Consider the following 23,993-nt stretch of genomic DNA (forward strand, 5'->3'; position numbering starts at 1 on the left):
AAAAGATGACTGTGGTAACCTCTGTGGACTAGAAATGTGGTGGCTTCTGACACCTTCTGAAGGAGGCTTCTGACCTCGTACTTCCTTCTGTGCTGACCACATTTTCTGCTATGTGCAGGCTTTTTTATGTTTTAAGTTCCTGTAGGACTGGAGCTGCCAGATGCCCAGGGCTGGGGGCCAATGTGAAGCGTGGGTCTTGGCCTCAGTAGCGAAGGAAGAAACTTCCTGCTTGCCACTTGGAGGGGTTTTGATTTCTTGACTGGCTTGGCCTCAGAACCTGCAGAAGCTACTGTGCCCTCTCACAGGTTTCCAGTTTGCTCATCACTCTCTTTCAACCAGACAGAACACGAGATAAATTAGGGGTGCCGATGGGCCACACTCCCTGAGGGCAGCCTGAGAACCCTCACACTTCTCCCTTCACACGGGCAAGCGGATGTGAGGAAGGCAAGGCTTAGGTATATTATTATTTTATTTTATTTTATTTTATTAATTTTTTTGAGATGGAGTCTTGCTTAGTCGCCCAGGCTTGAGTGCAGCGGCGTGATCTTGGTTCACTGCAACCTCCACCTCCCAGGTTCAAGCTGCTCTCCTGCCTCAGCCTCCCAAACATCTGGGACTACAGATGTGTGCCACCATGCCCAGCTAATTTTTGTATTTTTAGTAGGGATAGAGTTTCACCCTGTTGGCCAGGCTGGCCTCGAACTCCTGACCTCAGGTGATCTGCCCACCTTAGCCTCTCAAAGTGCTGGGATTACAGGCGTAAGCCACTGCGCCTGGCCTAAGGTTTAGGTAAATTAAACAAATCAGCCAGTCCTGTGCACATGTCCACAGTGCGCTGAGCACCAGGAAAACTCCAAAAAAGAATGGGCAGTCCCCACAGAAACACTGGGCTGGGTTTCCTATGAAAAATCTTCATCAGAAGTCTGGTTCCCAGGCGAGCTCCATGCAAATACTCAACACGTCTGTTGCTTAATTCTACGGTAGTAACAGATGTAGTCTGAGGAATGAGCCAAGGCAAGTTTGCGAGGTAGTGTGGTGTCACGATTAAGAGAGCAGGCTCTACGCCAGTCTGAATCTTGATTCTGCCACTTCCTAGCTTGGTTCCCTATGGCAAACTACTTATCTGCCTTCAGTTCCCCATCTGTGTAATGGGGATGCAACAATACCTACTTTATAAGGTTGTTCTGAGGCTTACATGAGATAATGCCTCTAAGGTGACCAGAACAGAATAAATGTTTTTAATTGTTTTTGTTATTGTTGTTATAGTATAAAAGAGATAGGAAGAGGCATAATACTTTCGACACTTTTCTTGGGCTCAGAGCCAGTTTTGAAATAGGCTACCTGTTCTACCTCCCTCTCCACCCACTGCCTTGTAGGACCCCTGCTCTCATGCTTCCTTAAGCTCAACCATAGGTGATCTTTGTGATCTTTGATAAAAGATTACTATCCCTGCCTCCTCCTGGCTTTCCTGCTCCCACCTTTATCCCCCAAGTACTATATGCTCCAAAATCCCTCCCCAGTTCCTCACAGGAAAATTCCTGTCCCCTTGGTGCCCAAGATCTCAGTTTCCAGTTAGGAAGAAAGCCTTGCGTGAATTCCAGAGCTAATCTGAGAGCCTTCTCAGAGATTTTTGTTTTTAAAAGACTAAAATGGGCCAGGCACGGTGGCTCATGCCTGTAATCCCAACACTTTGGGAGGCCAAGGTGGGTGGACCTCCTGAGGTTGGGAGTTCAAGACCAACCTGGCCAACACGGTGAAACCCTGTCTCTACTAAAAATACAAAAATTAGCCAGGCGTGGTGGCGGGCGCCTATAATCCCAGACACTCAGGAGGCTGAGGCAAGAGAATCACTTAAACTTAGGAGGCGGAAGTTGCAGTGAGCCAAGATTATGCCATTGAACTCCAGCCTGGGTGGCACGACTGAAACGCTATCTCAAAACAAACAAACACACACAAAAAGAGTAAAGTGAATTCTAATTGGTGGAATTTCTAATGGCAAAACATGTGAGAGAAACAGATTAATGTGTATGCTGGGCATGGGAAGGGAGAAAGAAGTCAGCCCCACATGGACATCAGCCTCCTGAGCTATTTCTGCTTCATGCAGTGTATTCCTATTTCTTTTTTCTTTTTTAAAATTGAGACAAATTCACATAACATAACATCCACCAGTTTAAAGTGTGCAATGGGTGGTTTTAAGTATATTCACAAGATTGTACAATTATCACCACTACCTAATTCCATAACATGTCATCACCCCATATGACATGTTATGGAATTTGCACGTCCCACGCCCATTTGCAGTCACTGCCTAATCCTCCCTCCCCAAGATCCTGGCAACCACTAATCTACTTTGTGTCTCTGTGGATTTATCAGTTCTAGATATTTCGTATAAGTGGAATCACAGGGTATGTAACTTTTTGTGTCTGGCTTCTTCCATTTAGCATGTTTTCTAGGTTCATCCATGTTGTAGCACGTATCAGAACCTCATCCCTTTATATGGCCAAATAGTATTCCACTGTATGGCTGTGCCACACTTTTGTTCATCCCTCCCTCAGCTGATGGGCCCTCTTTCCATTTCTGAGCCCAGAGGACCCTTTAAAAAACACCAAAGATTTTCCATGAAAGTAGCGGGTCTGAAACATCAGAAAATTCTTTCTACAAGTCCCAAACTCTTTCTACAAGCCCCAGACCCAAAATCAAGATGTGGCTCCAGCCCTTAGGAACGATCCTCCAGGACCAGAGAGCTGCTGTTCACCACACTGCTCACCTTTCCCAGAGGCGGGTGCACGTCAAAGAAAAACGTACGGTTGATATAGTAACTTCCCATTTTTCCAAAGTGAGTCTCATCCCAACTAAAGGAAACACAGAAAGAAAAACAAGAATTTTAAAATTATCATAAAATCCAAATGGCCTTAATAAAGCATGGTTAAAATTAAAGGCTATGCATTTCAAACAATTAATGCAAAAGTTTGGATTTAAAAAAAAAAAAAATCTTTTGACACAAGTGATTTGAGGAAGAAAGACATCAAGCTAGCCACCGGTCTTCATTTAGATAGACGAGAAAGGTGAGCAAATATTCACCAGCCAGTTACCAATTGAGTTAAATATACATATACTTACTCTGTATCTTGAGTTTCTATTTATTTTAAAAGGACAAGAAGTTTTCTCATAATATGGAAAGGTTTGTAGTAAGAGTTTTCTTCTGGCCGGGCGCGGTGGCTCACAACTGTAATCCCAGCACTTTGGGAGGCTGAGGCGGGCAGATCACGAGGTCAGGAGATCGACACCATCCTGGCTAACACGGTGAAATCCCGTCTCTACTAAAAATACAAAAAATGAGCCGGGAGTGGTGACGTGTGCCTGTAGTCCCAGCTACTCGTGAGGCTGAGGCAGGAGAATGGCGTGAACCGGGGAGGCGGAGCTTGCAGTGAGCCGGGATGGCGCTACTGCACTCCAACCTGGGCGACAGAGCAAGACTCCATCTCAAAAAAATAAAAAAAATTAAAAAAAAAAAGAGTTTTCTTATCTCCAAGTAGCCAGTGTAAACAAAAATTTAAATTAAAAAAGTTTCTTCCAAGTCTGTTGACTTCTGAGACAACATTTGCTATTACAAGGTCCATTACGACATTGTCGGGCTATTGGTCAGGGTTGAGACTATAAACCATGATTGTCACAGGAGTCTCACTTTGCTCAGCGACCCTGTGACAAGTAAGCTGCTAACTATGATCTGGCTGATCTTATACTAACTAATATATAAAAGTTGAAGGTTTTCTTACTAAATTAAGACCACATCTAAAACCTATCCTCACTGCTTAAGTTATTTTGCAAGTAAATAAGTGATTTGAATAAACAGGCTTTCAAACACAATGCAAAGTCCTCTTTTATACAAGCACATACATCTTTCTATACCATACATGAGGGCTTTGGGAAGGCAGCCAAGTCATCCAGCAGAGCCTGGCCTTTTCTATTTGTTATTTTCTCCCTGCAGCTCAAAAGAAGAGTTACTTTCTAGTAGTCATCAATTCCCCAGGTCATGAGCAGTCATTAGTGACCTACTACATAAGGGGAAAACATGCTTTACCTAAAAATCTAGGGTTCTTTCTATATCTTACTCGGTGGGTCCAAGATAGGCAAAAGAATAGGTCTATTTCAGCACCTGCTAAACACATTGCTTGACATGCGATGAGGACACTGGCATGGTAAGGTCAAAGAGAGAAATAACTTCAAAGCAGCATAACAAAATTGATTTGCAGAAAGAGAGATCCAGTCCCAGTTCCACTGCTAACTAATGGCACAACCTGGCAAAATCACTCATTCTCTCTACTCCTCTTATCTCATCTACAAAACAAAGACAATAATATTATCTGCCCTGCCCACCTCCCAGGGAGGTCTTAGGGCTCAACTCAGGTAACACATGTGAAATAATTCTATAGACTATAAAGTACCATCCCTGCTGGACCCTATTTAAACTGTCCTAGTTTTTAAGTCTGTTTGGGAACATACTAACAAAAGGATTCCAGTTTTGTGTTGTTGTTTTGTTTTTTGTTTGTTTTTTGAGACAGAGTTTCACTCTTGTTGCCCAGGCTGGAGTACAGTGACGCAATCTTGGCTCACTGCACCTTTCACCTCCCGGGTTCAAGCGATTCTCCTGCCTCAGTCTTCCAAGTAGCTAGGACTACAGGTGTCCACCACCATGCCCCTGGTTAATTTTTGTATTTTAGTAAAGATGGGGTTTCACCATGTTGGCCAGGCTGCTCTCGAACTCCTGACCTCAGGTGATCCACCTGCCTCAGCGCCCCAAAGTGCTGGGATTACAGGTGTGAACCACCGCACCCGGCCTGGGCTCCAGATTTTTACTTCAAAAGTTTCCCAAGTAAAACCAGTTGTAACATTCATATTTCCTCCTGGCTTTTATTGCTTGTGTTAGCAGAGACAGTCCTCCATGGCTCTCTTGTGCTCCTCCAGGCCTTTCAGGGTATGCCAAGAATGCAATGTCCCGATCCATCTTTCCCGAGGTCATTTCTAAGGTTATGTTTGCAGTAAACAACCTTGAGGGAAGAGTTAGTATCTCCCTCTGAGACAGAGGGCTGTCTTGTTTATTGCTTGCCATAAAACAGCAGATTTCCCAAGCTTAATATTACTCAGTTGTGATGCAACCTTCTGCATGTGCAAGCATTTATCCAGTCCCTCAGCACCACGTGGGACTTAGGGGCAAAGGAAACTGATGCCAACATGCTGATGCACATCCCACTTGCTGTGCCATGAGAAATAAAGTCCTTTGTCTCTGACCCAAGACTTTATCTTCTTTCGGCATGCAAACAACAGTGACAGGCTAACTTATTAGCTTGTAAGTAGCTAAGATAAAATCCCCAGCCCCTGACAATGTGGAGACAAGCATAGGAGGAGGAGAGACACAGTCTTCCGTAAGAGAAAGAATGAGGGCCTCCATGGGCCGGCAATGGGGTAGTGAGAGTCCCCCACTGTCCCACTATTACAGAGACTGATGGAAAGAGGTAGGATTGAAACAAGCCATTGAATGTCACCCTGGTTATTGCCCTGTGGTCTGGGCAAAAGGAGGAAGAGGAGTGATCATGACAATGGCAGTAAGCTCAGCAGCCCCTGCCAAAAGGCAATATGGATGCAGCTGCTCAATCAACAAGTCTCCAACGCTTCAACAAATGGTGCGGCAATAGGACCCTGCTATATAAGACAGAACTTTGAGTAAAATGAAAACACTGAAAGATCCTTGGGGGAGCTGTGTACTCAAGCCAAAGTAAATACAAATATGCCTTGCTTTCTGGCTCAGAGTCACTCTCTCAGTTTATGTCCCACGATCCCTCCCAACTCTACCACAACCGCAGCTGCTTTGAAGACTGAGATGGGCCGGGCGCGGTGGCTCATGCCTGTAATCCCAGCACTTTGGGAGGCCGAGGCGGGTGGATCACGAGGTCAGGAGATCGAGATCATCTGGCTAACATGGTGAAACCCCGTCTTTACTAAAAAAATACAAAAAGTTAGCCGGACGTGGTAGCGGGTGCCTGTAGTCCCAGCTACTCCGGAGGCTGAGGCAGGAGAATGGCGTGAACCCAGGAGGCGGAGCTTGCAGTGAGCCGAGATCGCGCCACTGCACTCCAGCCTGGGCGACAGAGCGAGACTCCGTCTCAAAAAAAAAAAAACAAAAAAACAAAAACAAAGACTGAGATGATTACAGGGGACGGAAAGTCATACACACCCATCCTAGTATGCTGGAGAGCCCCAACGCTGGAGAGCCCCAGGGAGGAGAGGGGCAAACTCAGGGCTCTGCTGGATATGAGGTCCCACATCTCCACTCTACCGTGTCTCATGGCGGGGAGGATGTGCTAGGCACAGAGGTTACTGCAGACACTCAGAACTGCAGGGAGAGCTGTAGCAGTGTGCACAGGACTAAAGGGAGCACTTTAGTCCTAACCCTGGGGGAGCAACACTGGGGAGGTCGTGCTGCTGAGCCTAGCGAACAGCTAAAGGAGGAGAAAAAGTTTCTCCTCACTTCCTGAATCCAGCACCGCCACACACTCCAACTGGGAAATAGCAAAATCTCTGGCTTGCTGTCACCATAGCCCCTGATGCAGGCCTTCTAGACACATTAGTTCAAGGGGAAAAAGTGTCCAGATTAAACTGGTAACGTTTGAGCCATGCTCCCCATAGGGAAGGGAAGTTAAAGTGACATTCCAGGCAAAGCTCTTTGGGCCTCTTTAGTGTACTATTCCTGTGGCTTCCAGTGTTGAATGCATAGCTGATACTGATCCCATAAGTGTCAAAGAGGATTATCCTGTGCAAGGGCTGCTGTGTGTAGACAGGTGATCCTGTCCTCTCCTGGTGGTCCAGAAGATAAAAATCCCCATCCCTGGAAGGGAAAGGAAATAAATCGCAGGCTTAAAAACTTCATGGCAGCTGGGCACGGTGGCTCACACCTGTAATCCCAATACTTTGGGAGGCCAAGGCGGGCAGATCACCTGAGGTCAGGAGTTTGAGACCAGCCTGGCCAACATGGTGAAACCCTGTCTCTACTAAAAATACAAAAAGTTAGCCAGGCGTGACAGCGGGTGCCTGTAATCCCAGCTACTCGGGAGGCTAAGACAGAGAATTGCTTGAACCCAGGAGGCAGAGGTTGCAGCGAGCCAAGATCAAGCCACTGCACTCCAGCCTGGGCAACTGAGACGCCTCCGTCTCAAAAATAAATAAATAAATAAATAAAACTTCCTGGCTGTTGGAGTACTGAGAGCCACGCACCAGAATCACAGTGCCACCTGCTGGACATAGGTACCAAGCACACCCTTTCTAAAAGGGCAGCTATTAACCTCTTATCAACGCTTTGAAATTGATTGCCAGACCCATAAAGGCCTCAGGACTCCCTGGCCTAGTATTCCCACTTTGGGGTGGGTCAGTGGGAATCTACTGATAACAAGGGAAGGGTTTACAAGCCTCACTGATCCCATGGAAATAGTACATTCAAGAATAGAGCTGGTAATCCCAGCTATTCAGGAGGCTGAGGCAGGAGGATGGCTTGAGGCCAGGAGTTCAAGACCAGCCTTGGCAGCATAGTGAGAATTTATCTCTTAAAAAATTTGTTTTAATTAGCTGGATATGGTGGCACGTGCCTGTAGTGCCAGCTACTCAGGAGGCTGAGGCAGGAGGAGCCCAGGAGTTTGAGGCTGCAGTGAGCTACGATTGTACCACTCCACTCTAGCCTGGGCAAAAAAGTCAGACCTCATCTCTTTGAAAAAAAGAGTATAGCCATGCTGGCCCTAGAGGCATCTTGGTTTTCCGTGAAAGAGTGGCAGCTCCCACTTTGGGAGAAACAACCTTCTCCACTGCCTGAAGCCGAGCTGCTGGTTCAGTAGGGCCCTGATTCACAGGGGTTCCTCTAAATGCTTAGGCCTGGCTCACCAATGATTAGGCTGAGTTAAAAACTGATGTTACCCACCAGGCAGCAGCAGGCACTTAGCCCCAATGACAACTCTGGATGGCTGAGGGCAGTAAGGATTGAAGCACTTGGTATGCCACTTGGAAGACTAAATACTGAGAGAGGAAAGTGAGAACTGTGAACACATCATGGCTGCCTGCCATGAGGACAGACTAGATCACTCATATAGGTGCCCACATTAAGGGCAGGTACTCTCACAAGACTGACTGGGATCAAGCTGCTGATCCAGCCTGCACCACCAAGACTGCGGCCATAGCCACCTGGATTCATGCAACAGGTATGGAAACATCTACCATCATGGACCAGGCACAATGTAAGGGACTACATGTTTCTGAGGCAGAAGCCACTACTGCATGCCAGACTTGTGACTCCTGCCAAAAGTTGGCCTGCTTGTCTTGCAGTAAAGGAAACCACGTTGCAAGGGGCACTGACCCCACCTGCTCCTGGGAGACTGACATTAGGACTTTGTTCCCTTCTCCCAGGCTCTCATCAGTACCTTGCTACTGCTGATACTTTTTCAGGTTACAGTGCTGATGTTGCTTTTCCAGTTCAATTATCTGACTGTGTATACCACTGTGGCCCTTGGAACTAAGCTCTGCCAGGTTTTCTGCTTTCCAAACCATCTACAGTCTGACAGTGGCATATCTTTTTGTCACAACGGCCACCCAACAGTGTCAACAGTCAATAGCCAAGGTATTCGATGGACCTCCCACATTCCCTACCATCCACAGGCATGATATTGTCAAGTACTGAATAATTCCCTCAAAGATCAACTCAAAAAGATTTTTGACTCTGTTTTTAACCTCCTCCCAGTCTGCACACCTTAGTGAAGCAGTTTGGTCACCTAAGGCAGCCATTCTCAGAAAGGGTTCATCTCCTTTTGCCTACCAACTGGGTAATGATCAGGAAAAAGGGGTGGAGGGTTATATAAACCTATTTTGAAAATTTAAGATTCTTCCCTGACCATTTCTGGCCATGGTTCATCTTTTGCCTTACAGAAAGCCCAGATCAGCTGGGAGGAGGAGGCTATCTATGTAATTCGGACTTAATTCTAGTTCAGTCACTAGATTGCCTTGTTGGAATGGCCTGGCGCTACAGCATAAAGTTAATGATCATTTGGTTGGGTACAGTGGTTTTAAAGTCCCTCTACAGTGGCCCACATGTGTCAAGGTAGAAGACATAATGGGCCTCTGTCAATTTTCTAACAATGCCCTTGGGTATTAAAAGGTCTGAATATTGAATAAATGGAGAAAAGGTGAAGTTATAGGTACTAGGGTAGGACACACTAATTATGTAGTAATGGAAGGAAAGAAACAATCCTGGCATCTGGGGAAGGAACACCTTAGGCCCCTGGAGATGTAAAGAGAAGGGAAACAATGTTCTCTTTGTTTGCCAGGCACTAAAGCCTGGCAAACATTCATATGGTCCACCTAAGTCAAGCAGCAACTGTGGCTGGCAATCTGAACTGTGGCTGAGTTTGTCATCTCACTATGAAAACAAAAAACTTTATCTAGTAGGTCAGTATAGAAAAGAAAAAAGAAAATAAAAAAAGAAAACAAAAACTCACGTGGACATGGCCAGTCTTGAACTATTCCCACATGCCTGATGACATCAACACCAACTCCCAAACACAGACCTCCCTCACAGGTGTGCAAACACACAGATCAGCACAACCTTCTATCAAACTGGCTGATACAAATCACATGCTTCTCCTGAGATCCTAGGGGCCTTCCTTAGGTTATGCCTTGTCTAGTGATTGAGGCTGCAACTATTCAGTGACACTGCCCATGTGGTTTAAACCACTGTAATGGTAATCGAATTTGATGGTGATCCAAATAAAAATTTAACAAAAATCCTGGAGTGGCCTGCACTCCTTCAAGTAATATGTTAGTGTAAGGAAGAATAGGTCACAAAGTATCTTTCCATTAATCATAGTAGTTACTTCTTTTTTTTTGAGACGGAGTCTCACTTTGTTGCCCAGGCTGGAATGCAAAGTTGCTCACTGCAACTTCTGCCTCCGGGATTCAAGTGATTCTCCCACCTCAGCCTCCTGAGTAGCTGGGATTACAGGCACCCGCCATCATGCCCGGCTAAGTTTTGTATTTTCAGTTGAAACGGGGTTTCACCATGTTGGCCAGGTTGGTCTTGAACTCCTGACCTCAGGTGATCTGCCCACCTCGGCCTCCCAAAGTGCCAGGATTATAGGCATGAGCCACCGTGCCTGGCCTGGTAGTTACTTTCTTACAATTTTTTTTTACAAGGGTAGAGGGCTATTGTAATTACTGTAATTACAAAGATCAGAGATCAATCTGAACTCCTGTGCACAGGTCACAGTGGTTAATAGACCAGATGTCTGAAATAAGATTCCTTGGTGCCCCCAGGACTTATTCACATGTGGCTGAATTCGGGACTCTGGAGGGCACAGTTGAGGTAAATCCTGTAAGCTGGCCTTATTCTGCTGCTTAGAGTCCCATTGACAACAACCTTAATTAAATGCTGTAAGGGACAAACTGAAAAGATTTGGTCCCTGCCTCTGTCAGCCAGGTTAATCAGAGTAGCCAGGGGAGTTGCATATTCATGTGAAAATCTGCTAGAAGCCAAGACTGCAGAATCGAGGAGTGAGAGAGGCTGTCAGATTGCTCGTGCCTCTACACATCATTCTGGGTATACCAAGAATGCAAGGCTCTTACTGCATCTCACTTGGGCCTTTTCTCAGGGTTGTGTTTGCAGCAAGCAACCTTGAGAGAAGAGGCAGTGTCTCCCTCCAGGACAAAGAGGAGGTCTGTGTACTGCCGTCTATAAAACAGCAGATTTTCCAAGCTTGTCGTTCCTTCACTTGGATGCAACCCACTGCCTGTGCAGTCATCCATTTAAACCCATAGCGTCACCCTGTGGGACGTGGATGGCAAGGGAAACTGCTTCTAACATGCATCCTCTTTCCTGTAATAAAGTCCTTTGTCTCTAACCCAGGAGTCTCATCTTCTGCCAGCAGTCATGACACAGTAACAGGCTAATTTATTAATTTCTAAACAAAGCAACCCTGACTGTCTGTTTTCTTGCCTGCTTTTTGCTTAAAGAGTTCCATTTCTGGGCCAGGCGCGGTGGCTCACGCCTGTAATCTCAGCACTTTGGGAGGCCAAGGCGGGCAGATCACGAGGAGATCAAGACCGTCCTGGCTAACACGGTGAAACCCCGTCTCTACTAAAAATACAAAAAACATTAGCCGGGCGTGGTGGTGGGCGCGTGTAGTCCCAGCTACTCTGGAGGCTGAGGCAGGAGAATGGCATGAACTCGGGAGGCAGAGCTTGTAGTGAGCCGAGATCGCGCCACTGTACTCCAGCCTGGGCGACAGAGCGAGACTCCGTCTCAAAAAAAAGAAAAAAGAGAAAAAAAAAGGAAAAAAGAGCTCCATTTCTGACACCCAGTATCTGGACAGTACAAGCTAAAACCTTTAAGAAAATAAATCTCTTCTCACAGGAAGAGTTCTGCCTCTTAAAATCCTTTTCTCACCATACCTGAACACCCAAACTGTCCTTGCCCTATAAGATAAAGGTACACAGTTAGGTATTTTCCCCTCTGTTGATGCCTGAAAATCCTGCAGATATCGGAACTCAGGCCTTAGAAAATTCTGTACCCAAAAATTTGCAATTCTCTTTGGAAAGTTGAAAGCACCTTTAAAAGCCACAATTTGCAAGCCAGGTGATGCAGTGTAACATAACGCGAAAGACATGAGGGCTGCTTCCTCAGATCCTAACAATCCCATTGCCCCACTACCAGAGCAAAACGATCCCCCTCCCAGAGAATGCACCTCGCCAGAGGCCAAGCCACCCGGTACCTCAAGTTCCCCTCCACCACGGCCCCGCCCCTCCTCCTGTAGATCCCGCCTCCTCCGTACCCTCGGGCCAATCAGAGGGCGGCGTCCCCTCGCGGTTGCCATGGTGGCCACCGAGTCCCTCCCATCACTCACCAGATGTGCGGCGGCTCGGCCAGGCGGTGGAAACGGGTGGCGAAGGACAGCAGCGTCACCAAGGCCAGCAGGGCCCACCGGCCGGCCGCTTCGAAGCGCCGTGAGCCCCGGGCAGGCCGTTTGGGGCTTCGCGCCGCAGCCTCGGCGGCCACGTCCCGGCCTGCGGCCCTAGCAGCCTGGGGCCCACAGCGGCCCCTCCGGGGACGCAGTTCGGACTCTGCCAGGCCTCCGCCCGTAGCCGGCGACATCTTCCCCCTCCTCCGGGTCGCCCACCGGCCCAGAGGCACACTCTGACCAGCCGCCCCGCCAGGGAGTCACAGGAGGGCAGCTCGGGGTACCCCGGGAAATGCCGCTCCAGGGCAGCGGAGTGCGGGGCCCCGGGCTCTGGGCGGGGTGGGCAGCGTGGTCGCGGCCCGGGCCGCTAGGAGGCGGCAGGAGGCGCAGAGCATGTCGGGACCGGGAGGGCCGGCCGGCCCGAGGGGGGACTGTGCAGGAGGGGTCGGGCTCAGGGAACTGCAACTCCCAGCAGCCCCCGGGTACGGGGCGTGGCAGGAGGGCTGGGCGTGCCGGAGGCGACCGGAAGGATCATTGTAGTCCAGACCCTCGCTTTACCCGGACGAAAGCCACGGGCCTGACTCGTCGAGTTTCACTGGGCCTTAGTTGTTGGCGAGTCCCAGGCGCTAAGTTTCTCGGCCTAGAGGAGGGGTCGCGCGAAGTGCCAGATGCAGGCGGGGAAGGTCTGTGCCGCGCACCCGGGTGGAGGGAAACTGGTTAGACACTTGGAGACCCTGGGGGGCGGGGTCAGAGGTGAGCAGCTCCGCCCGCCCAGCAGACAAAGACTCCTGGCGTGCCGTGCGTTGCGCCGGGCACGCTCTGCGCCTGCGTGCTGCACGCTGCCCGCTGGGTCTCGAATTCCCCGGAGGGTTGGGCTGGGGGAGGAGGCGGTCCTGGTGGGGAGCCAGGTGGAGTCGCTGTCCGGTCGTGCTTCATTTCTGCCCCGCCCTCCCTGCTCCCCTTAACAGACCCCTCCACTAGGGCTTCCAAACGTCGCCCCAAGCTTCCCAGTTTCTCGCAGCCCTTCATGCTCCTCTCTTGGCCCTAGCAGGAGATGGCTTTCCAGTAATGTTTGTATTGTAAGAGTCCCTGGGCAGGGCGCGGTGGCTTACGCCTGTAATCCCAGCACTTTGGGAGGCCGAGGCGTGCGGATCACAAGGCCAGGAGATCGAGACCACCCTGGCTAACACGGTGAACCCCCCGTCTCTACTAAAAATACAAACATTAGCCGGGCATGGTGGCGGGTGGCTGTAGTACCAGCTACTCGGGAGGCTGATGCAGGAGAATGGCGTGAACCCGGGAGGCGGAGCTTACAGTGAGCCAAGATCGGCCACTGCACTCCAGCCTGGGCAACAGAGCGAGACTCCGTCTCAAAAAAAAAAAAAGTCCCCGAGCGACAATCACCTGGGGAGCTTCACGGCTTTCACATGTTCTTCCCGGGGCCTGCTCCAAAGCCACTCTTCATCTCTGGTGGAACGGGCCCGAGAATCTGCATGTTTTTGTAAGCGGTCCTGATGGGTCTTAACGCGCCGTAAAGTTTGAGAACCACTTTTATGGCACTAAGGAAGGTGGCACGTTAGATGGGACTTTGTGTCACGTTAATAATGTATAGTCCTCCCTCTTCCAAATGGGATTTTAGGAGTCTTTTTCTCAAATCATGTGTAAGACATGGTTTAAAAATAAAATCTCCTAAAGTAATCAGAATGCATATTTGAATTGGAAACAGAAGTCTTCCAGGAGTGCTGATGAGATGGATACTTGGGCTTAAAATTTAGTTCTACAAGTGCAGAAAGGAACGGGGGATGGTTTGCATAGTTATCACTGGTAAGAGAAAGCAGAAAATGCCTAAGAGATTTCAGGTTTCCTGCTTGTGGGTCGTGATGGAGGGGAGCAGCATTTACCATGCTTTTGGTCATTCGTAGTACAGATCCAAAGGTGTAATCCAAAGGCATTTAACCATTAGGTAAGGCATTTCTTCAGGGTTTCTAAGCCAATTAATATCTGCCACTCTCTAGTGGTCACCAGCAGTCCCTGTCCCTTGGCCCCAGGGCCCCTGTAGCCTGGCTAAGTAAGGAAAGGGAACTGCATCTCCAAATAAGAAAGATCCAGTTGTGGCCACCCAATTCCTCCTCTTCGAAAGGCACTTTCTGCCCATCGCCTGCTTTCTGTGCCAGGACCATCTTTACTTTCCCCACAAAAGGTACCTTCAGGACAGGCTGGGACTCCTGGGCTTGGGAACCACCTTGGAAGGGCCTAGGTTCCCACTTGTACCCTTGCCATCTAGCAGACTGAGTTGGTAGTACAGGGATGGTGAAAGCAGGTTCAGGGAGCAGCTTAATATTCTGGGGGTGGCAGAGGGGAGAGGGAGCTTTGGTGAAATGTCTGTAGTCAGAGGGGTAGTAAACAGGGTATCTGAGAAGTTCTGTCAAGTTCTCCCCCATCCATAGGGATACACGTGTTGGTGGGAAGATTCATGAGTGCTAATCACTGGCGAGTCTTTCCTGGGTTCCACTTTGAAATGCTGGCTCCCCAAGAAGTACCAGAGAAATTAACTTTGAGCCCCTTAAACTTTGGAGTAGAGATCACACACCCAGCTGCCCCCAAGGGCCCAAAGGTAACAAAAATGAGGAAAGTGGGCCAGATACGGGCCATGGCAGACCTTAGAGGGCATACCCTGGTTGATGGGGGCCATCAGTCTGTTCCCATCAATTGTTGGTATTTAGGAGCCCAAATCTACTGTCTCCAGATTTTTTAAAGAAAAAAACAGGTGTTGTATATAAAATGTCATGATTTTTATTTTTATTTTTTATTTTATTTATTTTGAGATGGAGTCTTGCTCTCTCCCCTAGGCTGGAGGGCAGTGGCACTATCTTGGCTCACTGTATCCTCTGCCTCCTGGGTTCAAGCAATTCTCATACCTCAGCCTCCCGAGTAGCTGTGATTACAGACGCACACCACTACACCTGGCTAATTTTTGTATTTTCAGTAGAGACAAGTTTCGCCATGGTGGCCTGGCTGGTCTTGGACTCCTGACCTCAGGTAATCTGCTGGCCTCAGCCTCCCAAAGTGCTGGCATTACAGGCATGACCCACCACACTAGAACGAAATGTCCTGATTTTTAAACATTGGCAACTACCTGAAACATTTTAAACTACTGTGTTGAGCAAACAGAAATTCTGAGGGCCAGATAGGGCCCCAGTGGGCTGCCAGCTTTTGACCTCACCTTTGGGGTGAGTAAGCATATCTGCCAGCTGTTTTTATGGGGACAGCTGAGAGCCTGGACTGCTGGGAGGTGGGGTTGAAGGAGACAGGCACCAAAGCATCAAAAAGTCAGAATTCCTCATCTTTCTGCATTGCTAGAAGGAATCCCTGCTATTATTTTAGGGCAACCCTTTGTTTTACAAATGAGGGAGCCGAAGATTAAAGAAGGCCGAGGTTTGTCCAAGGTCATGCAGAGCTGGTTCCTGCACCAGGTCCAGACCAGATGCCAGCTCCCAGCCCGCTCTACCACTCAAACTACTGCATCACAACCAGGCCATGCTCTGTGGGGGGACACCAAACCTGGCCCCAGCAGGAGCGTAGAAACTTCCAGCAAGTTGGAAAAAAATGCCCTTTCCTTTTTTTTTTTTTTTTTTTTTGAGATGCAGTCTCGCTCTAGAGTACAGTGGCTCGGTCTCAGCCCACTGCGACCTCCACCTCCCGGGTTCAAGCTATTCTCTTGCCTCAGCCTCCTGAGTAGCTGAGATTACAGGCACCCACTACCACACCCGGCTGATGTTTTTTGTGTTTTCAGTAGAAGCAGGGTTTCACCATGTTGGCCAGGCTGGTCTCAAACTCCTGACCTCAAGTGATCCGCCCACCTTGGCTCCCAAAGTGCTAGGATTACAGGCGTGAGCCACTGTGCCTGGCCAGAAATGCCCTTTCTGACCAGAGTCAAAGTTCCCCCAATGCCTGGGTAGCCCAGCTTCCCCATTGGCTCCTGAAATCCACCCCTTTAGGTTTCCTTTCCCTGCTCAGAAGCTCTGCCAGAGGGGGCATTCCCTGGGAGGCTGAGGGTCACCACGATACCATGACAGAGTCTGGCAAGGTAAGGAAGGCACTCACAGACTGGCTGCCCCTTTGGGGGCCTCTTGGACCTCAGGAGCTCAAACCAGCACAATTTTGGAGCCAAGGGACCTCATGAGCCTCTCAGAGAGCTCGGAGTCTTGACCTGAGTTGCCCAGATGCAGGCCTGAGAGAGGAGGCCTGGCAGGATAGGAAGAAACGGTTGACTCCTCCCGAGCTGGAGCCCACCCAGCATGTGTTAACACGCGCCTTCATCCTCTCTCCTCAGCCCATCCTCTATTCCTATTTCCGAAGCTCCTGCTCATGGAGAGTTCGAATTGGTAAGAGCTGTGCCTCCTCCAGACTGAGTGCTGGAGTGGGGTGGACTGGGGTGGAGAAGCTGGCCTGGGATGGAAGGGGTGCTCTGTCAGAAAGGACCTCACCCCCAGCAACCAGCATCCCCCGACTCCTAGAACCCCCGTCCCTTCATGGCATCTCCACCCCGGAAACGCAGGGTGAGGGTGGGAGGAAGGGGGTTGTTTTTTTTTCTTGGGACTGACACTTCTCCCAACACTGCTCTCCAAAGCCCCTTGGCAACCGTGTTTAAAGCAGGGTCACAAAATCCATATGCCCCTGGTAACTAGCAGGGGAACAGCTGGCCTCCCTCAGTTCTTATCTTATTTGAACTGGCAAAGCAAACAGTATGGACCAGCGGGCCAGCGTCAGCCTTGGAGGCTTCAGAAAAGCAGAAACAAGGGCCCTGTGGCTCGTCCTTTTTTGACCCTTCCCTCCCTCGGCTTAACACAGCATTTGGCAAAGGCTGTACTGTACTGAGGAAAAGCTCTGTGCCAAGTGCTTTTGTGTGCCCGATTCCATTTAAACCTCAACAACCCTAGGAGGGAGGTACTATTACTGTCCCCATTGTATAGAGGAGGAAGCTGAGGCACAAAAAACTGAGGCAACATTAAGTAACTTGCCCAAGATCATTCAGCTACTAAGAGGCAGAACTGGAATTCAAACCATAGTCTGGCTCCAGAGGCCTATTAAGTTACTTGCCCAAGGCCACACAGTTAGCAAGTGACTGTGTTGAAATTTGAACCCAAGAAGCTTGCCTCCAGAGTGTGGAGGCAAAGCTATCCTCCGTGACCCCTCGTCCATCCCGCAGTCACTTGGTATTTGCTGGGATCAGTAAGCAAGAGCACTGGGTGCCAGGAGAAACTTTCCTCCAAGAAGATGAACCCATCCCTGGGTGCTAGTGCCTCTGTCCTGGCTAAGCCAGAAGCCAGAGCAATATAGGTGCTCTCTGTAGGGCCTGTGTGCTTTGGCCTTCCCTCCTCCAGGTGTCTCCTCTAGTCCCAAACACTGTCACTCCCCAGACTGGAGTTGACCAGCACTAGGAGTATCCTGGTGTTGCCCAGGCTGTCTCTACACCATGACATGTCTGGTCCCCCTCCCCTCATTCCTGTGCCCTTCCCTGAGATTGGCCATCACCATGCTTGAATGCCCAAGTGTGCATAATACACACACGCATGCACACGCACGCAGTCTTCTCCACTAGTGCTGACCCACCCAAGTTTTTTTACCCTCAGCTTGCCAGGGGAAATTATCAAAAGGGATGGAGAGAAAATCTGGTGACTGGAGTCACAGCAAATGCGCTCCAAGGCCACCAAGGAGCCCAATTGCCTGTCTGGAATCTCTAGTAAACAGCCCTGAGAACAGAGAGAATAGATTGGAAGAGATCCTTTTCCAACAGCACAAGAGTGCCATCTGTGTGTGCTCTGTGTGGCCACCTGAGCTCCTTCACTTGGCACTTAGTTGCCTTCTTGAGGGAGTAATTGCATGTCTCCAACCAAGACACTGGTCATCACTATGTAAGGCCCTGGGGGAGCAGAGGTAAACACGACACACCCTTGCTGTCCTCCAGGAGCCCACAGAGTGGCGGGGCATACACCTTTATCACCACCCAGCGGGCATGAGGGCCCCACTGGGGGGTCCAGATCGTGAGGTCTCTAAGAGTTCAGGGGTGAGCGAGGCAGAGCATCATGCATCTGGGGTAGGGAGCAGGTGGTAACAAGGAAAGCTGGAGAGAAGGGGATAGTGCCAAGGTGAGCCTTGACCACCCTGAAGTGTAGAGAAGCCTCCGCCTCTTTGGCCTTATGTCACCCTAGAAGGGCTCTTTTCTTTAAGAGTATGGCCAGAGGCTGTTCCCTGACTCTGCTATCTGTGGTCTCTCCTAGCTCTGGCCTTGAAAGGCATTGACTATGAGACGGTGCCCATCAATCTCATAAAGGATGGGGGCCAACAGGTAAGAAAGCTGTTCCCAGACCACAAAGTGGGAATTGGAGGCCTTGAAGAGGCACCAGGCAGGGGAAGAAGGGGAGGCTCTACCCCAGAGAAGTGAACCTGTGTCTTGTGGACTGTCACTGCAAGAGGCTGCTGGCTCTCCCTTGTGGGACAGGGTGGCACGCTATGCAGTAGCAGGAGGCCTGGGGAGGACCCAGGTCCAGGCTGTGTACCCCAGCCTGAGTTCTCCAATGCCTGACCCTTGGAGGGTGGGTGGCGAGTGGGTCCCCACCCCATACTGGGCCCTCTGGATGGCTGACTAGGGTAGGAGCCGCCTTGGTGGCCATGGTGTGAGATGCAGGGAAAAGCCCATAGCCAGGCTGTTAGGATGAAGCCTATGGCTCAGCAGCCGCTGGGGTTTGGGATACTTCATGGATCCCCCAGGGATTACCCTGGGCCTAGGATTTAGGGCCTTCCCAGGGAAGGGAGAGGGGGGTGGGCGGCAGGCCTGGGGTTCTCCGGCTTGCTTGGTTCTCCTCTGGCCAACACAGTCCAGGCCACCCAGCCCACCAGGGCCTTGTCTCCACAGTTCTCTAAGGACTTCCAGGCACTGAATCCCATGAAGCAGGTGCCAGCCCTGAAGATTGATGGAATCACCATTCACCAGTCAGTGAGTGCAGGGCCTGGGGGAGGGCCCTCGTGAGAGCAGTGCCCTGAATGAGAGCGCCTGACATCTCTTCCTCGCCTGTGTATGGTCAAGGTGCCTAGCACATAGGAGAGGCTCAATACCAGGCTCATGGGGAGGGTGGGAGGTTGTTTGGGAAAATAAGGGAAGATTCAAGCACATGGAGAACCAAGTTCTGCAGGATAAGGTCCAAAATGGCTTTATAGGGCTTGAGCTGAGGAGGTGGAGGGAAGAGGTGTAGTGATGGTGCTGGAAGAGGAGGAGGAGGAGTTTGCTGGCCCTGTCCCCTCTGGCCTAGGGTTCCTGGGCCCTGTCCCTGCCTCACTGCTTCCCTCTGGACAGCTGGCCATCATTGAGTATCTAGAGGAGACGCGTCCCACTCCGCGACTTCTGCCTCAGGACCCAAAGAAGAGGGCCAGCGTGCGTATGATTTCTGACCTCATTGCTGGTGGCATCCAGCCCCTGCAGGTGTGGCACTTGTACACTTGCACCCTTGCACACCTCACACACTCTTACATTCACACATTGGCTCTGTGAGCTGCCCATTGTGGGGGCGGGTGCCCAGTATGGGGGCGGGGCCGTCAAGGGAGGGAGGGGGATTGGATTCTCAGGGGCTTTGACCTGGACCATGTGAAAGAAGGAGGCAAAGATCTCAATCTCAGAAATCAGCCGTCCCAGCTGGTCCCCCACTGCGTTCCGAGAAGCTCTAGTTTCTAAGGACGCATGTACAGGTGCTTGAGGTGGGGAAAGGGCCAGGATGGCAGGGGAGACACTGAGCAGGCCCCAGGCCAGGCGTCCCGCCTTTAACCAGAGCGGCTTCCCTTTCATCTGTGCTATCTCGGTCATACACTGGGATACACGTAGGATTTTATTTTTGAAGTGTCACTGTTGAAACAGACAAGTAAGTATTAAAAACAGTTTATCTGTACCAGCTTCTACTCTGAATGAGGAAATAGCCCCAGAAAGGTGGAGTGACTTATGCTGAGTCCCACAGGTAGGTCCTAGCAAAGTGGGGACTAAGTCAGGACCCCTGCATGCCTGTGCCCCCCACTCCCATGTCATTTTAACAAAGGATGTTGGAGCAGACAGACATCTCCATTTTGAGGAAATAATATTCCTCCATAATGAGGAAACAGGTAAAATGGCTCCAGGAGTGCCAAGATGGAGCCAGGCTGGAAATCTCTGAAAGCCAGTCCTGTGGACCTCCCTCATCCCAGCCCCACCCTCTATCACACTCCGTCTGCTCACAAGGGACCACACAAGGGAGAAGTGAGGGAGACAGGCCTGAGTTGTAGGCGCATCTGCCACAGCTTTGGCCGCGTCTTGTGTCACATGAATAGGGATTCGTGCACATCTCTGATAGAATTACATGGCTTTTTGAGGCCACTGGGGCAGCCTGTGAAGGTGGCTGCTGGGATGGCTACCTCCCTCCAGCCTCAGGGCCCTGGTAGAAGGAAGGGGCTCATGGAGCCTGGGGGGAGAAGGGATAGCTTTGTCCAGCCAGGGGCAGATGGGAAGTGAACTTCCCTGAAGGGGTTTGGCCAAGGGGCAGTCCCCACCCAGTTCTCAGAGCAATCACAGACTTTCTTTGGGCTGCATAGAACCTGTCTGTCCTGAAGCAAGTGGAAGAGGAGTTCCAGCTGACCTGGGCTCAGAACGCCATCATTTCTGGATTTAACGGTGAGTCCTCACCCTGTGAGCTGCCCCACAATGGCCTCTTAGAGGTATGGCCCTCGCACACAGGGGCCTGGGTATCTGAACCACCCTCCCAGGCTGCTTTGGTCCTGACCATTGCATGGGTGAGGGCAGGACTCGGGAAGCGAAGGGCTGGGTGGGCCTCCAGACCTTAGCTCCAGCGCTTCCAGGAACCTTGGTCCCTGCACCCACAGCCCACAGCCCTTCGTAGCTGGGTGGCCCAGCGTCAGCTTCACTGCCCACTCCAGCCAGGAAGCCAAGGCCAGCACAGTGCCAGCCACTAGAGTGAGAGCTGCCACGGCGGCCAATGGCAGGGCTTGTCCACTCTAGTGGGGAAAATGGTGGCTGGCTCTGCGGAGCCTAAGGAGACAGAAGCTTGTCCCTAGCAGCTCTCTTCAGACCTGGCTGCCAGTTCTCGCCAGCAGCCGTGCTCAGTCTGTCACTCAGTTGGGCGCTCATTTCATAACTATGGAGGCCAAGGCCCAGAAAGCTTGGTGTCCCCTTCCTGCACCCAGCATAAGATGTTTATGTGGCCTCCCCACAGCCCTGGAGCAGATCCTACAGAGCACGGCAGGCACATACTGTGTAGGAGATGAGGTAAGCTGTCCCCAGGCCTCCCCAGGCCCAGCCACAGCGGCCGCCTCCCTCATGCTGACCCCAGGCTGTCACTCTCTTCCCCTTAGACTCAGCCATCTCTCACACCCTCAGGCAGGTGGGGCGCAGAGCTTCCTGAGGAGGCATCTGCAGGGGGATCTCTGCTGTGGGGCACTCCTCAGCTCACTCCACTACACTAAACCATCTCAAGAGAGAGTTACTCAAGGTAGAAGACTGGCTGTGAGAGGATGAGGCAGGCCAGGCGTCAGTTGAGGGATTGCACTAGATGATGTCTGCACAGTCCAGGCAATCCATCATCTCTGGCCTTCTCAACCCACAGAGTTGGTTGTCAGGGCAACTGGAGCACAGCCTGGTAGGGCACTTCAGCTCTGGGGGACAGACACATGCAGGCCTAGGGCAGACAAGAATTGGGGGTGGGATGGGTGAAAGAGCCAAAGCAGATCGTTGGTACCCCCAGTAGAGTTGCAGTGGACATACCGAGTCCAGCCAGTGAGTCTGGGGTACTCACCCTGATGGGAACCCACGCAACCCTCTTTCAGGTGACCATGGCTGATCTGTGCTTGGTGCCTCAGGTGGCAAATGCTGAAAGGTAAGAGAGAGCCCTGCCACCCTCCCTTCTCCTGGCTCTGCCCACAGTCAGTTACCACTCAGCTGGTGAGGTAGCATCTCATGCAGACTCTTCACCAACCAGCCAAGGGGCCCACCATGCCAGGCCACACAGCCACTTTGGCCTGGAAGAGGGCACAAGAAATTGGGGCAGTGCTCCTACCACACCCACCACAGCCCAGATGATACTGTATAGATAGCCCCTGCTCCTAAGAGGAGGTGGCTCACCTGGTGGACCCCCAAGAGCACCTGCCTGATGTCCTCAGATGTGGTGTGTCTGTGCCCAGAAGTGAGCTCTACCTCTGCATCCCTCCATCAACCCTTCAGTAGGGCACGAATGAGCACCTCTCTGGAAGGCATCATGCTAGGCGTTAGGGAAATGGAAATGTCTGGCACATTCCCTGCCCCAAGAAGCTTACAACAAGGGGGAAGAAAGAGTCTGTATATATAAATGCCTAGCACTGGGCCTTACACATAGTAGGTTCTCAAAGAAATAGGAATAGTAGGTAACAGATGCTAAACTGCACAAGACCTACCCATCTCCTATGAATAAGGGCTGCCCCATCGTCCTTCCCTGGACAGCTCCCTGGACCTCATCCAGCCCTGCCTTCTGCTCCCCCTGCTGCATCAGGGCGGTCTCCCTGTGTCCCTGAAAACCTTTGCTTAGCAGGTGTTTCTCTACTACAGATTCAAGGTGGATTGCACCCCCTACCCTACCATCAGCTCCATAAACAAGAGGCTGCTGGTCCTGGAGGCCTTCCAGGTGACTCACCCCTGCCGGCAGCCGGATACACCCACTGAGCTGAGGGCCTAGCTCCCAAATCCTGCCCTGTTGGTACAGGGCCACAGGAGCAGAAGCTGGGTGGGCTGAAGAGGCCTGGAAACAAGTGAGTTAATTGAGGAGACAGGAGACTCCAACTCTAGCCCTAGATCTGCCTTCCTGCTGAAACTTGTTCCCTCTCAGTCCCCTCATCTGTCAAATGCATGTGGGGTTGGGTAGGAAGATGCTGGGAGCAGCGGGGCAGGAATACTGTTATCTATGTGACGGGGCAGTCGTGAAGCTGAGATGAGAATGTGGATTAAAATGCCTGGCGTGCTCACCATAACACCACGGGAAGCCTGTGTGCCTTTTCTCATCTGCTTTTGTTGTGTCTGACTCCAAAGAATGCCCACACTGAAATTTGGCGTGAATTAAACTGAAGCCCAGGCCTCTACCTTGTTTGTCTAAGACTGAGCGAGGTTCCAGAAGACGAACACTGTCCCTAGCTGGAATCCCCTGTGCCTGGACCAGTAGAGGAACTTAGTCAGCTGTTTGCCTACCCTGTGGCAGGCCTGGCCCATGGGACCTAAGGGCAATGAAGAGAAATACGCCCAAAAGCCTGCCTCAAAGAATCAGACAAGATCTAGGGAGATAACAGATAGAAGCAGGAAAGCATCTAGTGACCGGCTTAGTTCTCAGGGCTAGGAATGGTACTGTTGTTAAATGTTCCACTCCAGGCTGGGCGCAATGGCTCAATGCCTATAATCCCTGCACTTTGGGAGGCCGAGGCAGGTGGATCACTTGAGGTCAGGAGTTTGAGACCAGGCTGGCCAACATGGTGAAACCCCATCTACTAAAAATACAAAAATTAGCCGGGTGTGATGGCAGGTGCCTGTAGTCCCAGCTACTCAGGAGGCTAAGGTGGGAGAATGACTTGAACCTGGGAGGTGGAGGTTGCAGTGAGCCGAGGTCGTGCCAGTGCACTCCAACTTGGGCGATAGAGTGAGACTTCATCTAAAAAAAAAAAAAAAATTCCACTCCAGTACTGAGAGGCCATTTGGCCCTCTCAACCCAGTCCCTCATCTTCAGGGCCAGCATTCTCCAGACCCAGGATTAGGCACTCGAGGTAAATCCACAAATGGTGCTGGGAGCAGTGTGACCAGGCCAGCTCAGGAGACAAAGCAGGTACCAGTGTACCACGGGCTGCCCTGGAGGGAGCAAGTTCCCATGCTTGGCAGTGTTCAGGCAGAACCAGGACCATCTCCGGGCAGAGATGCCATAGGGAGATTAGGGTAGCTTCTGGGGATGAAATGAGATGAAC

At 50.8% G+C, this 23,993-nt stretch overlaps 2 protein-coding genes across 6 annotated transcripts in view; one reads left to right on the forward strand and one right to left on the reverse strand.

Annotated features, from left to right (window-relative positions):
- POMT2 (protein O-mannosyltransferase 2) overlaps positions 1–12,373 on the reverse strand; it is a 47,429-nt gene extending 35,056 nt beyond the window's left edge. Inside the window, exons 1-2 of one of the 4 annotated variants that reach the window (XM_007987397.3) lie at positions 11,931–12,373; positions 2,768–2,852 (exon numbers count right to left, since the gene is read on the reverse strand). In XM_007987397.3, the coding sequence (XP_007985588.2) occupies positions 2,768–2,852; positions 11,931–12,178 (333 nt within the window). In that variant the 5' untranslated portion in view covers positions 12,179–12,373. Of the gene's footprint in view, positions 1–2,767; positions 2,853–3,120; positions 3,392–11,930 lie in introns of those variants that run through there. The other 3 variants (XM_037984319.2, XM_037984320.2, XM_037984321.2) reach the window with 3 other exon arrangements.
- Positions 12,374–12,407: 34 nt separating this feature from the next.
- On the forward strand, positions 12,408–23,018 carry GSTZ1 (glutathione S-transferase zeta 1). Of its 2 annotated transcripts, none has more exons than XM_007987394.3 (9): positions 12,408–12,700; positions 16,318–16,369; positions 18,266–18,333; positions 18,901–18,981; positions 19,339–19,464; positions 20,598–20,676; positions 21,236–21,288; positions 21,846–21,895; positions 22,600–23,018. In XM_007987394.3, exons 1-9 carry the CDS (start codon positions 12,653–12,655, stop codon positions 22,724–22,726), a joined length of 684 nt encoding a protein of 227 aa, XP_007985585.1. In that variant the 5' UTR covers positions 12,408–12,652; the 3' UTR covers positions 22,727–23,018. The 2 variants fall into 2 exon arrangements, with proteins under 2 accessions (XP_007985585.1, XP_007985586.1); XM_007987395.3 differs by having other exon boundaries at positions 12,408–12,667.
- The last annotated feature ends 975 nt before the right edge of the window (positions 23,019–23,993 follow it).

This window comes from Chlorocebus sabaeus, chromosome 24, assembly GCF_047675955.1.
Source record: "Chlorocebus sabaeus isolate Y175 chromosome 24, mChlSab1.0.hap1, whole genome shotgun sequence".
In the NCBI taxonomy this organism is placed as follows: domain Eukaryota; kingdom Metazoa; phylum Chordata; class Mammalia; order Primates; family Cercopithecidae; genus Chlorocebus; species Chlorocebus sabaeus.